General features: G+C 41.4%; 1 protein-coding gene across 3 annotated transcripts in view; it reads right to left on the bottom strand.

Moving 5' to 3' along the window:
- The window catches only part of ap2b1 (adaptor related protein complex 2 subunit beta 1), a 325740-nt gene that overhangs the window by 37936 nt on the left and 271261 nt on the right, over positions 1 to 16543 (bottom strand). For all 3 annotated transcript variants that reach the window (XM_041196885.1, XM_041196884.1, XM_041196886.1), the window contains one exon: positions 4649 to 4803. In XM_041196885.1, the coding sequence (XP_041052819.1) occupies positions 4649 to 4803 (155 nt within the window). The remainder of the gene's footprint in view (positions 1 to 4648; positions 4804 to 16543) is intronic.

Genomic DNA, 16543 nt, shown 5'->3' with positions numbered 1-16543 from the left:
ATGATGCATTTGCTGGAAGCCACATATATTAATACACAGGGCCATATTCTTTTCAGGCAGAAAGAAAATATATACACACGTTGCGTCTGTTTCAGCTAAACAAAATAAATGACAGTCATTTGCTGACTCAGTCCTCAGGGCAACATCTTAACCAATCAGGGCCAAGCTGACTGGTTTAAATTTCAAACAATGGTTGGCAGTTAACTATCAGTCACAATCACTGGTGAATTCTCCATGGCAACACTATTTGCCAATCAATCAGCACACTCTTTCATATACAGTATAAATTGTTGTTTTCCTCTTTTATTGGTATTCCTGAAAAGTGTCCTGATGAGTGCAAGATGAAAAGTTTCTTTTTTCAGTAATACTTGGAAATGTAGTGGTAGTAGGGGACAGTATAGTCAGGGAGATAGACACACTTCTCTGCAGCAAAGAACGTAAGTACAGAAAGCTGTATTGCCTTTCTGGTGCCAGGTTTGGGACATCTGCTGTAGGCTGGAGAGAAACGGGCAGTGGGGAGGAGGGTCCCAGTTGTCATGGTGCACATAGGTATTAACGACACAGGACTAGGAAGGAGGTTCTGCTCTGAGTGTACAGTAGTTAGGGGCTAAGTTAAAAGCAGAACCTCAAAAGCAATAATCTCTAGATTATTACCTGAGCCATGAGCAAATTGGGAGTCGGGTAAACAAGATTAAAGAATTACATGTGTGGCTCAAAGGTTGGTGTGGGAGAAATAGGTTTCCATTCATGGGGCATGCACACCAGTATTAGGGAAATTACCCTGGGTCTCTGGATCACTCGTCCAGAGTTAATAAAGGATGAGATCAATACATTAGTGAGAGAGGATCTTAGTTTGGAAAATCAAGATGTAAAATCAGTTTAGGTGGAGCTAAGACCAGCAAGGGGCAGCAAACATTGGTAGGAGTTGATTATAGGCCACCAAACAGTAGTGGTGATACAGGGCATGGTATAAATCAGGAAAGTAGAGGCGCATGTAACAAGGGTAACACAGTAATCATGGCGGACTTCAATCTACATATATACTGGGTAAACCTAATTAGCACTAATGCTGTGGAGGACAAATTCCTGGAATATATCTGAGATGGTTTTCTAAAATAGTACGTTGATGAACTAACCTGAGAATGGGCTATTTTAGATCCCGTCTTAAGCAATGAGAAAGGGCTAATTAATAATCTCACTGTAAAGGAGTCTCTCAGGAAGAGTACCGTAATAAGATAGAATTTTACATTAAGTTTGAAAGTGATGTAGTTCAATCCAAAACTAGGTTCTTAAACCTAAACAAAGGAAACTATGAAGGTATGAGGGGCTAATTAGCTATGATGCAGACAGGCAATGGCTGGCATTTAAAGAATTAATACATGGTTTACAACAAATTTACATTCCTTTGAGGCACAAAAACAGCAGGAAAGATGATCCAGCTACAGCTAACAAGAGAAGTTAAATCTTGTATTAGATCAAAGGAAGAGACTTATAAAGTTGGCAAAAAAAGTAGTAAGCCTGAAGACTGGGAGCATTTTAGGATTCAGCAAAAGAGGACCAAGAAACTGATAAAGAAAGAAAACAGAATATTAAAATGGAATACGAGAGAAGGGAAGAGAACAGATAGGGCGTCAAGACTCTATGATTTAGAAATGCAGGTGGGAGCTTGTGCATAGATTGAAAAGGCCAAATTTTTGAGGAATAGAGCTTTATACAACTCGTCCCCAATTAACCCATTCAGTCCTCATATAATTCTAGCAAATCCCACTGTACCTCTTCTAAAGGAAACATACCATTCTTGAGGTTTGATGTCCAAAATTGAATGCAAACAGGTCCGCAGAGAATATTTCACAGGTGAGGGCAAATTAGAGTCTGCAATCCTGTTGAATGTTGGGCAATATCTATGTCCACATTTGCTGGTTTGGGTGGGATCGGATCATTTTGCACCGGAAACCACTCTAGAGACAGAAAGCCTTTCTGATGGGTAGTATAGTTTTGCATGTTGTGGTCCAGAATTTCCATAATTAATTCAAGTTCTGAACTCTATGGAATATCTGTTAGCTTGACAAGATAGTCAGATAAGTCAAGTCAGCAGGTACTGATAATGTTGAAAGCATTGCATTTTGAGATGACTGCAACTACATATTGGCACCTTGTAAAGCCTCAATTTCCAAGAAGTCAAACTACAGAATTTTGTAGGGATAACTTTTCTCTTTAAAGCAGGAACCTTTGACAGTGCTCCCAAGTAGTGATACGGAAGCAGACTTATTTTGATCTATGCTGTTCTCTGGGCAAACCATTCCATATTCGGACACATTGTTACCCTCCTGAACCTTTCCTAAAGAGGAACCAGTTCAAAATGCTGAGATTTATTAATACATAATGAATTCTGAAATATCTGGAGCACTCCTGGTCATGGTGAATCCTTTCACTTATCAGGTAACAATGTACCCAGTGGGGAATAACTAAAATTAATAACGTCTAAGTTTACCAGCATCACAATAAAGATCCATAAATACCCCAACAGATTAGCCTGCACAGCTTCAAGATTGTGCTCATCTTCTGGGGCCACAGTGCAAAGCTGTTCTCAATTTGGTATTAACTGGCAGTTAATTGATAGACCATAGGATAGGCTAGTGCGAGAAATTTTAATAATGTTGATTGAGGATAAGTATTGACTTGGACATCAGGAAGAACTCTCCTGCTCTTTGAAATAGTAGTATAGGGCTTTTACATCCACCTGAGGCAGCAAATTCAGTTTAACGTTTCATCAAAAGGATGGCACCTCCAATCATGCAACACCCTCTCTGCATGTGCTCAAGTTTCTGAAGTGGAACTACAATCTACAACCTTCTGCCTCAGTCACAGCTGCAACCACAGTGATGCCTGTCTGAGATTTGCAACAGAGGTGTCATTACCATTCAAAGGAAATCTGGAACTCTATTGCAGAAAATGTTGAGGCTTGGCCAATTGAAAAATACAAAAGTGAAAAAGAATTTTATTGGCCCAGGGTATATGGAGATATGGAGCAAATGGAAATTAAATAGAGATAAGCCATTATCTAACTGAATGTCTAAGAAAATCTGCCATCCTTAACCAATCTGGCCGATATGTGATTCCGACTCTCAGCAATGTGATTGACTTTTAATTCACTGAAATGACCTAAAAGCCACTCAATTGTACTCAAGAAGATAACTCACCACTACCTTCTCAAGGATAATTAGCAATGGGTAGTAAATACTGGCTTTGCCAGAAATGCCTATATCTTGTGAATGAATAAAAGAATTGAAAGGCTGAATAGGCTCAAGAGGTTGACTGGCCTACTGCTGTTCCTATCAATGTCAGTGTTGAACAGTTCCAAATGAAGGAGCTTTCTTTTGCATCTAACCATGCTATATTTGATGGAGTACACCGCACGGAAACAGAAAGTGTTCCATGCCTTTTATTTCCTTCTAAAAATGTAGAGAATTTGTGTGCTCACCGCTGGACAGTGGCGAGTGCCCATCATCAAAATCATCCACTGAATGTGCCAGTTTAGCAATTCAGTGGGAGGTGATATTTTGAGTACAATATGCTGCCTGATGTATGACAGCACTGATCCTGGTGCTGCTTGTTTTAGGTTTCACTCTAAATCGCAGATGCAAGCCAAACCTTAAAAGGGGAGTCATAAACATTCAGCAGTCAAGAGAGTTTGATGTCTATTTATTCTTTAACCGCTCACTAATGTATCCTCTCAATGATACTTATCTGAAAATGAAAAGCCAACAGCATTTCACAGTGCACTGCAATAATGGTTAAGTGAATTAAGTAATTAGAAACTAATGAACAAGTTAGATACCTATTCGGTATAGGAAGAAAAATAAAAGCTGCTGATTCATGGGTAATTTATAATACAAATAAATGCACTTGGCCATGTTCATTATTACTGTACACTGGCTGAGCTCGTGTGTTGAATCTAGTTCTCAGCTGCCTTGATGAAGGCTTCAAGTTTCAGGAAGCTAGAACAACTTGCAAGAAAATCTATTATCAGCCAACTTCTTTCACCATGAGACAGACAATTAGGTAAAGGTAAATGAATAAGGTACATCCAACGAACTCTGCACATGCCCCACCACTCCCAGCCACCACACTGTTGCCACTATCCTCACCCCCCCCAATCCACCTCTGCATAGTTTTCTCCCCTTTCTCTCATGCTTGGGTACAGTTCGGTGAGTGCCAGGGCACTTGCTAAAACCATGCACCTCTGGCCATCTTTCATGTTTAGATCTAGAGATGGAGTGTGAGCAAGCTATTCAACCCTGTGAGCCATCGCACACCAAGGTGTGTCCCCACTGCACTCAATGTCATACACATATTTTCCATCAAGGGTTACTTGGGGGGGGGGGGGGGGGGGGGGGGGGGGGGGGGGGGAGACAGAGAGAGAGAGAGAGAGAGAGAGAGAGAGTGTGAAAGAGGGGAGGGGGTGGCTGATCAGGTGCACAAATCCTTGCTAATTTTTTTCTCATTAGCCCAGTGATACTGAAGACAACTTATGGAGCCCCTAATGCCACCCAAAGTACTCTGGGTGTTACTCACATGACCAGATATCGAAACCCTACTTTAGGTACACTTTTATTTAATAAATCTTGATTGTGATGCACACTCTTACCGTGTAGTTGGGGTTTCCAGGTTGAATGCGCAGTTCTGCCAGCATCCAGATCCCATTGGTTAGCTTCAAGGATTGGTACAACATGTCCTGACCCTCCACATTCCTCTTTGCAATGGTAAACACGTTGCTATTCTGCAATTTATTGGATACCATGTCTGAAAAGAAAAATGACATTGCACTGGTGAGCAAGTAGCAATTTTACTGGTTACATTTTTTTTCCCCTTGATCTGGCAGCTATTTCTTGAAAGCTCATTGTTGATTGGTTGTTTTCAAATATCCTTTGGACTTTGCCCTTGGTGAATTTTTAAAGCTGCTTTTGATTATTACCTTCCCTACCTGTTCAGCTGAACTTGCTACTGTTTTAGAGGAAACATGGGCAAACCAAGTGAGGTGCAGAGATTTGCATGCACAAGTCTAACATTGAAGCTGGCTCCCAAAACATGAACTAGATACAGGACTTTTAAACCATAAGATTGCTGGAACATCAACTGGTGTTTAGCTGCTAACTTGACTATTGCTCAAGTACTCCCTGTGGAGCAGTGGTGTAAACAGCCAATTGAGGTAACCATAGAGGGTTATAGTTCTTGAAGCCAATTAAAAGATAAGAGTAATGGTTGCAAATTCTAGGTTCCAGGATAATGAATCTCCTTGTTTTTTTTAAATATTGTTTTTTTTGTCCATATCACTTGAAAAGTGAATTTGAGAGTCTGGATGTTGCAAGTGAATCTACATTCTAACAAGGCATCTTTAAGTTGAACCTACACGCTAAAGCAAATCGAAAACACAAGTTCCACATTAAAAGATTTATTGTACACTATTATTGTACACTATTTATTGTACACTATTTATTGTACACTATTTATTGTACACTATTTATTGTACACTATTTATTGTACACAATAAGTGGCCTGCTCCTAGACATCTCTCAGTTTTTGTACAAATTACTACAAGGTGTGGCAGAATTAGATCATTCGGCACTTCAGAGGCTGATCCACCATTCGATAAGATCATGACTGATTTGACTGCGGCCTCAACTTCACTTTCCTGCCTGTTCCTCAAAACCCTTAACTCCCTTGTCAACCAGAAATCTGTCTAAATCAGTCTTGAATATATTCAATGGCCTAGTCTCTAATGCTCTCTGTGGAAGAGAATTCCAAAGACTATCAACCCTCTGAGAATTTCTCCACATTACAGTCTTAACTGGGAGAGCCCTTAATTTTAAACTGTGTCCCCTAGTTATAGATTCCCCCAGGAGGGGAACTATCCTCTCTGCATCCACCCTGTCAAGCCCCCACAGAATCTTATATGTTTCAATAAGGTCACTTTTCATTCTTCTAAATGCCAATGAGTACAGGCCCAACCTGCTCAACTTTTCATCATAAGATAACCCCTTTATCCAGGAATCACCCTAATGTGCATTCTCTGAACTTCTTCTAACACAAGTATATCCCTCCTTAAGTAAGGTGGCCAAAACATCACAAACTACTCCAGGTATGGTCTCACCAATGTTCCGTACAGCTGCAGCAAGACTTCCCTACTTTTATACTCCATCCCCCTTGCAATGAAAGCCTACATTCTATTTGCCTTCTCAATCACTTGCTGTTCCTGCATGCTAACTTTGTGACTCATGTATAAAGTTGTCCAGATTCCTCTGTACTGCAGTATTCTGCAGTCTCTCTATTTCAATGTTCTGCTTTTCTATTTTTCTTGCCAACCTCACATTTTCCCCCTGCAATTATTTTCCTACTCATTTCACCCTTGCGTTTCCCTTTGCAGAGTCTTTGTATCTTCCTCACAGCTTGCTTTCCTATCTATATTTGTATCAGCAGCAAATTTGGCTCCAAAACAGTCTGTTCTTTCTTCCAAGTCATTAATGTAGCTCATAAACAGTTGAGGCCCCAGCATTAATTCCTGTGGCACTCCACTAATTAATTACTAGCTGCCAACCTGAAAATGACCCATTTATCCCTACTCTCTTATTTCCTGTTAGTTAGCCAATCCTCTATCCATGCTAATATTTCACCGCCAACATCATAAGCTCCTACCTTGTGTAGTAACCTTGACAAATGCCTATTGGAAATGAAAATACACTATATCTCCTGGTTCCCCTTTACTCACCCTGCACGTTACATCCTCAAAGAACTCCAATAAGTTTGTCAAATTCAATTTTCGGTTCACAAAACCATGTTGACTCTGTCTGACAGTATGATTTTCTAGTTGTTGCAGTGTGTCCTGTAGATGATACATGCTACTGCCATGCATCGGTACGGAGGGAGTGAATATTTATTGCAGTGTATGTGGTGCCAATTAAATGGGCCTGGACATGTCGGAGTTCTTGAATGTTGTTGGAGCTGCACTCAGCCAGGCAAATGGAGAGTATTCCATTTCACTCCTGACTTGTGCTTTCAAAAGGGTGGACAGGCTTTGTGGAGTCAGGAGTTATACTCCATAGAATTCCCAGCTTCTGACCCGCTTTTGTAGCCAAAGTATTTATATGGCTGGTCCACTTCAGTTTCTGGTCAATCGTGACCCCCAGGATGTTGATAGTGGGGGATTCAGCGATGGCAATACCATTGAATGTCAAGGGGTGATGGTTACATTGTCTCTTGTTGGAGATGGTCATTGCCTGGCATGAATGTTACTTGCCACTCGTCAGCCCAAGCCTGGATATTGTCCAGGTCTTACTGCATTTGGACATGGACTACTTTAGTATCTGAGGAGTCATGAATGGTGAACATTGTGCGATCATTCCCGAACAGCCCCATTTCTAATCTTATGATAGAGGGAAGGTCATTGATGAAGGAGCTGAAAATGGTTGGGCCTAGGACACTGAGGGACTCCTGCAGTGACGTCCTGGGACAGAGCTGATTGACCTCCAACCATCAGAATCATCTTCCTTTGTGCTAGGTATGACTTCAACTAGCGGTTCGGCAAAGAGTTTTCCCTCTGACGCCCATGACTCCAGTTTTGCTCGTGCTACACATGGACAACTGCTGCCTTGATATCAAGGACAGTCACTCTCACCTCAACTTTTCAGTTCAACTCTTTTATCCATTTTTGGACTGGGGCTGTAATGAAGTCAGGAGCTGAGTGACCCTGGCAGAACCCAAAGTGAGCATCAGTGAGCAGGTAATTGATGAGTAGGTGCCACTTGATAGCGCTGTTGCTTTGCTGATGATTGAGAGTAGAGTAATGGGACAGGTATTGGCCAGGTTAGGTTTATCCTACTTTTTGTGTACAGGACATAACTGGGCAATTTTCCATGGATGCCAGTGTTGTAGCTGTACTGGAACAGTTTGGCAAGGGGCACAGTTACTTCTGGAGCACAAGTCATCAGTATTATTGCCGGAACATTGTCAGGGCCAATATCCTTGGCAGTATCCAGTGCCTTCAGCCGTTGCTTGATATCACATGGAGTGAATTGAATTGGTTGTAGACTGGCATCTGCGATGCTAGGGACCTGAGGAGGAGGCTGAGTTGAATCATCCATTTGCCACTTCTAACTTAAGAGGCTGGAAATGTTTCAGCCTTGTCTTTTGCACTGATGTGCTGGGCTCCCCCATCATTGAGGATGGGGATACTTGTGGAGCCTCCTCTTCCAGTTACTTGCTTAATTGTCCACCACCATTCATGAATGGATGTGGCAGGACTACAGAGCTTAGGACTGATCCAATGGTTGTGAGATCACTAAGCCTTGTTTATCACTTGCTGCTTCTGCTGTTTGGCACGCAAGCAGTCCTGTTTTGTAGCTTCACCGGGTTGACACCTCATTTTTAGGTATGCTTGGCACTGCTCCTGGCAGGCCCTCCTGCACTCTCCATTGAACCAGGGTTGATCCCCCAGCTTGATGCGGATGGTAGAGTGTGGGATATGCTGGGCCATGGGGTTACAGATTGTGGTTGAGTACAATTATAATGCTGCTGATGGCCCACAGTGCTTCATGGATGCTCAGTTACAAGTTGCTGGATCTGTTCGAAATCTCTCTCACTTAGCACAGCGATAGTGCCACATAACATGATGGAGGGTATATCCTCAATGTGAAGATGGGACTTCGTCTTCACAAAGACAGTGCGGTGGTCACTCCTACCATTATTGTCATGGACAGATGCATCTGCAACAGGTAGATTGGTGAGGACGAGGTCAAGTAGGTTTTTCCTCTTGCTTGTTCTCTCACCCCCTGCTGCAGACTCAGTCTAGCAGCTATGTCTTTTAGGACTTGGCCAGCTTGGTCAGTAATGGGCAACTGAGCCACTCTTGGTGATGGACATTGAAGTCCCCCACCCAGAGTACATTCTGCGTCCTTGCCACTCTCAGTGCTTCTTCCAAGTAGTATTCAACATGGAGGAGTACTGATTCATCAACTAAGGGTGGGATGGTACATTGTCATCAACAGGCGGTTTCCTTGCTCACGTTTGACCTGGTGCCATGAGATACCATGGGGTCTGGAGTCGATGTTGAGGTCACCCAGAGCAACTCCCTCCTGACTGTACACCACTGTGCCACCACTGCAGTGTCAGTCCTGCCAGCAGATCATGACATGCCCAGGGATGATGATGGTGCTGCGTGCATTCAGATAAAGAGCCTCAACTTTGTCTTTTCACCATTTTTCCTGTTCTGACCTAATTTGTTGGGGCCCTCATATTTGTACATTGTCCTTTCTGTCACACTCTGGTATCATTATCAGCATCACTACCCTGCACTATTGCCTTATCCTTTCTCTTTAACTTTCCAAATCTCCCCCCACCGTTAAGTTTAAAGCCCCCTTTACAGCCCTAGTTATACAAATGCCAGTACACAGGTCCCAGCATAGTTCAGGTGAAAGCTATCCAACCAGTGCTGCTTGAAAAGCTGGACTTGAATCTATTCCTCTTCTTCCCTGGAGGATATAGCTGAACTCTGCTGTCTCTTTCCTAGTATATCAGCTGAGATCAGAAAAACAGCCTGAGAGATCCCTGAATGTGAATCTTTATCCCAACTGCTCATAATATGATGTATTTGTGTACTAGGCACAATGCCAATGGACTGTGTACTTAAATCTCATTACCTTTCAAAATCTAGAGGTTTGCAACATCTACCACGAAAATGCGGTTAACGTTTAATACAATTGTGCCAAAATCTGTCTTTTTTTAAGTAAAACTGTCATTTTTCCTATTGTAATAAATGACAAATGGTTGCAGTATTCCTGTACTTAAAAACTGTGATGTCAACTGGGTAGCAAGGCCAAATTTGTTAGTAAAACCATGATCAATAGCAATTATATCAACATCACAGGTTATGGCAGATAGTGCTATGATATTGCCAACCAAGTATATTTAAATTCTCTTTTATAGCTTCAAGTTCTGTTATAATTTAATACAGACCTCTGTTGCTTAGTTTTTGTCTTTCTTACATCTTTAACACTCAAATCTCCTGCAATTGACTGTAAGCATGCTGCAGATACATTAAACCTACTCAGTTATGTTCTGAGCTACTTCAACTTGTCTCACCTAACACAGATTTAAGCACTATTTCACAGTACCTGTTGTTCCCAAGTGCATAAATTGCATTTACAAAACTGGAGTGTGACAAAAATAGAATCTTTGTCCTTTGAGACATGTAATCTTCTATATATATCACTTTGAATTTATGGTAATCACAAAATGAATGGCAAACATTTTATTGGAAAAAAATCTGATGTTCAGGCACTTTGCCTAACTCAGCAACAAAACACTTTCATTTACTGGGATATTACTTTTGTCCCTCCTGTGACCTCAATGTTAATGCGGTCCACACCAGACAGTGAAGTCAAAACTCAGACATAGAATGTTATCTTTCATTTGCTGAAAGTGTTTATTGACTTGGTACAGAGTCAACACTCCTGACCAGTGCCTCAGCTATCTCCTATTTTTATGTGTTCAAATACCTATCACCTGTTTTCATTAACATGTAATTGACAATGACAAACCTTAACATAATTAATAAAACATTGACAACTCTAATTCTCCTTGTTCTCCAAAAACCACAATTCAATAATATTACCATCGCTGAAACCCCCACTATCAACATCCTGGGGGCTTAGCATTGATCAGAAACTGAATTGGATTAGCCATATAAATACTGTGATTACAAGAACAGGTCAGAGGCTCTGAATCCTGTGGCAGTAACTTACCTCTTGACTCCCCAAAACCTGTCCAGTGTGTACCGTCTACAAGTTGCACTGCAGAAACTTACCAAGGCTCCTTAGACAGCACCTTCCAAACCCATGACCACTACAATCTAGAAGGACAAGGGCTGGAGGCACAAGTTCCCCTCCAAGCCACTCATCATCCTGACTTGGAACTATATCGCCATTCCTTTACTGTCGCTGGGTCAAAATCCTGGAACTTCCTCCCTAACAGCATTGCGGGTGTACCTTGCAGGTATACCACATGGACATGCACCACCAACTTCTCAAGAGCAACTGGGGATGGGCAATAAATGCTGGTCTAGCTGGCAACGCCCACATTCCATGAATGGATAAAAAAATCTGCAATATTAAACATGGTTAGTAACACTACCAACATCTGCCTTTACTGAGTGGCTATTGTTTGTTTCCATTCTTATCTGTTATGTATATATGACACCTGCAATGATTTCTCTTCAAGGATTCATCCTTGGCCCCCCTCATCTACATAATGCCTCCCAGCCAGAGGATCAACTTTCAAATGTATGCTGATGATGCACAATTTTATCACTCCATAATTTCCCACTGCTGAAAATGAACTTGTGGAAGAGCCAGACTCCTTCCAAATAAACACTGGGAGGACCAAAGTCATCACTCTTCTTGCTACCTCCCCAGTCCTGCCACACCAAAACCCAGCTCTTTTGATGCCAGTGCCATCCCTTTCCCTTGATGCTCATTTCAGAAATCCTAGCATTTTGTTCAATGCATAGCTGAGCTTCAAAAACCATATTCTCTCCAACAGTAAAACCATTTATTTTCACTGCCCCTTCCCCCATCAACCCTTCCCAAACCTTCAAAAACCATCATCTCCAGACTCTCAATCTCCAATGCCTTCCTTGCCAGCCTTCCACCTTGTACCTTGCATAAATTCTAACTCCTCCAAAATCCTGTCATCTGTACCTTATCCAACCCTGCCTCTCTTCTGGTGGAACATTCAAATGATTGAACTCAAACTTTTAGAATGGCCCTAAAGCCTCCCAACCTTCTCCCCTTTAATAAGTCACTAGCCCTTAGGCTGTTGCTTTCTTCCTCTCTGAAGCACCTAGATTCATTTTTCCTACAAAGGTGTTTTATGAAAGTAAGTTGTTTCATTTGTTATATACTTGTACGTGGTCGTTGGAAGCATTTTTAAGGTTAAAGGGCTTAAGCTCATTGAATCATACCTCAAAATTCTCTGGCATTTGGATTACCCTAGCTGCTGTCTCCTGTACAACCTCTCAGGCCAGAATTAGAAAATACTCTAGATGCAAGCCGACAATTTTTGGGGATTTGAATACAACTGATCTGGCAATTTAACCAGTATCCTGTTTGCTCTTATTGTCACTTTACATTGTTTGGACACGGTGAATGGCAAGTGAGCCAAAAACTCCGATTTTTTTTCAAGTTCCCTCTCGTATTAATTAAATTGTTGAGTTCAAACTGTGAGTGAAGCTAGTTATCGGAATTAGTCAAAAATATATCAACTGGGGTTTAGTCAGCACATTGGTATAGCACAGAAGCATTTCACCTGAGGCAATTGGTTTTGAATCAAATCCAGATCGATGAGATAAAGGCCCTCCTCAGCTGAGTGGAAAGGTTCTGCGTGAAACAGGTTTTGGCAATTAAGAACATATGAATCAGGGGCAAGAGTAGGCCACTCGCCACTGCTCTGCAAAATAGTTTCTGTTCAATTTCTAACAGCCTGGAGCCCATAGCAGAAAAAACAATTCAGCACATAGCATCTTCACACAAGATACGCGGAGAGTGGCTACTGAAGAGAGTCAAAGGAGTTAGCTGATGAACCTTTAACAAGAGAATAAAACATTAAGCAACCAAAAGATTAACTATATTACAATACTCTGCCAACAATTAAACCTTTACAGATATGTACAGGTTCGCAAGGATAACACCAGTTACAAAAGCTACCTTATACTCTAGTATTCACACTAAGTACACAGCACATGTAAACCAATAGACGACCTGTGGTCAGGCACACCATACTCTGAAACCAAGTGCCAGATGCATCCCCAAACAAATGCAATAGATCTCTCATCAATTCCCCCCAGATGCTTGACAGACCATGAGCCAACTGGTCTCACTAAACTCACATGAAGGTTTCTAATCTCCACCCCTGAAAAACTTGCTTTGGAATCTTCTCCCTAACAATGCTTTCGCTCAGATGACTTTCACAAAGGTCCACCTCAGAGGTTTCGAATTCTCCTTTTGATGTTCCTCTCCCCTAGATCACCACCTGCAATCAAGCTTTCTTCTAAGCACACACACACACTGATTCAACCATGCCAACAGAACACCGCTGCTTCACATGTCCGTAGTAAAGAGTTACAGCCGTTCAGCTGTCTCCTTGGATTTTCTGGCTTCTTGCAAGCCAATATTGTTTTAAATCTGCATCCTGCAGCTTTTCCCTTTAAGCTTGGAGCCTTTCTCTGCTCCTCACTCAACAGGGCCTTTTCCAGATTCCTCTTCATTCAGTTTGACTTCTCGGGGCCTCTCTTCTTCTGTTCTTTGGGAAGCCTGCTTCCTGTAACTCCCTCCTGTCCAGCTTCTTTTGGCAGCTGGTTTCAACTTTAGTTTGGGACTTGCTATCTGTCTCTTCTCCTATGCTGGCTCCGCTGGCAACTCCTTTTAACTTTCGAGCACAATTACCAACTGAGCTCAGGCTGGTTCTGGTTCCTGCGTGTGTGCTTGCATGTCGCCCCCCCCGCCACCCAACCGATAACACAACTCTCCACTTCAAGGATCATAAAACGCTTTAAAAATGCAGGCCTCTTTCAAAGTGAAACTAAAACTCAGATTTCAACCTATTAACCCACAAATACAGAAATACAAATGAACTTTGGACATTAAAGCTAAAACTCATAACTAGCGCACACAAATACACACACTGTCTCTACTTCCTAACACCCTCCCCTTGCAAGAAAGCAAGCTTCACAACAGTGAAGAATTCTTTACAATGGCCTTACATTCGTTTCACATAAACTTATCATAAACCTCTAAGAATAGCTTATTACATTCTATTTACTCAAATGTGGTAAATTCTCATTTTGATTTATCAAAGTCAAAATGGCATTTTTGTGCATTCACATCTCATTTCTTTTCTGGTCAAAATCCCTTTTAGGATGTTGAGATGCTTTTTATGTTCGCACAAAAGGGTTTCGTACTCCTGCTTGGTTTGATCTTTGAACTAATGATCTTGTTGTTTCTCCCAATCCCATTTCAAACAGGTCTTTTCCACTTCTCTTTTGAACAGCATCAATTATTTTCTCCCTTTGGAGTTTCATAGTTCATTCTAACGCTTGAGCTCTTTTGCATAGTCCATGAACCATATCGTGCCTCTTCTCCACAGGTTTTGAATGGTCTTTTGCAAACTGCCCACTTGCCTGGATTCCAGCTGCTGTATTTCGTGGAGTAGCACGGACAAGCACTTTTAAATCAGTGTCACTGGTCATCGATCTTTCCAGATTTTTTTGCAATTTCAGTCCTTTTTGTTGACACTTAATTCCCAATTCTGTAGGCACTTTAGTTGCTTTCATATTGCTTATTACTGAAGTCAATACATCAGTAATGTTACTTGGATCAGTTCTTTGCTGAACTACACCACAATTTGGCAAGGATTTTTTATTGACAGGAACAACTTCAGAACTGTGACACACTATATCACACATCTCCTCTTTCATTTTCTCCAGATTGATTTGAAGTTCAAGAATCTGATTGTTCTTTTCATGACGAAGTTCTAACAGTTCATTGATTTTGGTATTTAATTCTGCAACCAATTATTCTGATGTACCAACAATTACTTTTCTTCAAGGGATTTTCCACAATATTTCATAGCGACTTCTGCTGCTTGAAGTTCATCAAGTTTTAACTGAAGATTGACTTTTGTGAAGTTTGCTTCTACAAGGTGACCATTTAGACATTTCAAGTCCTCAGTCAAGTGTCCTACTTTCCACGACTGCTTCTCAATTGTTCTCACCAATTCTTTTCTTTCATTAGCGAACTTCTCTTTTATGCACGAAAGTTGGTTTTCTATGTTAATCAGGTTTTCCTTCAATTGCTTATCAGCAATAAGCATATCATGTTGGCCACAGTAATTTTCTGAAGTTTAAGACCAGTATGATCTCCACCCCTTCAATAGGTGAATTGGGAATAATTCGCATCGTAACAATTCCTTTTACAAAGTGACTTTGTGGCTTCATAAATTCCATTAATACCTCTAAGTAATAGTTTTATGAAGGAAAAAGTATCCAGAACACAAACTGTATCAACAGCCACCATCAATGATTGAGCTGCCCCAGTATCTCTTAAAATTTTGATTTCTTTACTTATTTTGTTGGAGGAGTAAGGTAACACTTCTCCCTTTGAAACAAAACATCCAGAACCTCTAATAATCTGACTTCCTTCATCAGTAATCAAAGAGGAATTCTCCAGACTATCCTGAACCATTCCCCCTTCCCTGTATGTTCTGAAGAAATATGTTTCACCTGTACCACTCTGCTGCAGTTTAAACAACCATTTCCTTTTCTGATGCAACCTTTCCTGAGGATTCCTAGGCATTCCTACTACTGCAATAGTTCTACCATTTAATCTCCAGCAATCGGCCTGAATGTACCCCGCCTTGTCTAATGGAAAGACTTGGGCCCTCAAATGTCACTTCCACCCTCAGTTCCCTCCTTTCTGATCTGAGAAGAAGCTTCCTGGGAATTCCCAACTGTCTCTTCTCTTCCCTAGCTACTTGCCTTCCTGTCTTCTGTCCCTCTCAGGGTTGTGGGGATGACAGAAAAAGGGTTTGGAGTTATGGACCAGTTCATAATCGTCAGCCATCTCCACACTGTCTGTCTCTGCATTTTAACCCTCTGGTCTTCAACATGGGTTCTAACTATAGGAGGAAGTGAATCTTTAAATTCTTATAAGAGAATTATTTCCCTAGGAGCTTCATATGTTGTCTCAACCTTTAATGCTCGTATCCAGCAGTCAAAATTACTCTACTTTGCCTGCTCAAACTCAATACAGGTCTGCCCAGACTGTTTCTTTATATTCCAAAATTTCTGCCTGTATGCCTCAGGGACCAACTCATATGCACTAAGAATAGCCTTTTTTTAATGCGTTATAATCCACAGTAACCTCTTCTGACAGTGGTGCATCAAACTTTTAAACTCTACCCACCAACCTACTTTGTTAGAGCAATGTCCAGATCTCTTTCGGCCACTTCATTTGCTTAGCTATCTTTTCAAACAAGATAAAGAATGCCTCTACATCCCTTTCCTCAAACTTTGGCTAGCACAAATTTAAACATCTCCCCACTGGGCTTTGGGTTGGAGATAGTCATTTCACCATCAGAATCATCCTCAGCATCTGAGGCCCCGTTTTTAAAGTCCAGCCTTTTAACCTGGTATTCCTTTTCTTGTTCCTTCTCTTTTCTAACATTGCTAACTTTTCCCTCTGAAGGTCACTTTCTCTTGCCTTATCTCACTTCTGCCATTCTACCCGCTCCCTTTGAAATACTCTCTCTTTTTCCCTTTCCTCTCTCTCCTTTTCCTCCAATTCAAGTTTTTTAATTTGCTACTGAATCTTAGCCAATTCAATTGCCTCAGCCTTTGGAGAATGTGGTCTCTCTGGTATCCCTTCCAATTTCAAATGCTGTGCTACTATGTCAACAATGTCTGCTTTCCTCACCCCTAGTAATTCTAACTCCAACT

This window comes from Carcharodon carcharias, chromosome 10 (assembly GCF_017639515.1).
Source record: "Carcharodon carcharias isolate sCarCar2 chromosome 10, sCarCar2.pri, whole genome shotgun sequence".
Lineage (NCBI taxonomy): Eukaryota > Metazoa > Chordata > Chondrichthyes > Lamniformes > Lamnidae > Carcharodon > Carcharodon carcharias.
Note: the sequence above shows the minus strand (reverse complement) of the source record. Positions and strands in the feature narration are given on the sequence as shown.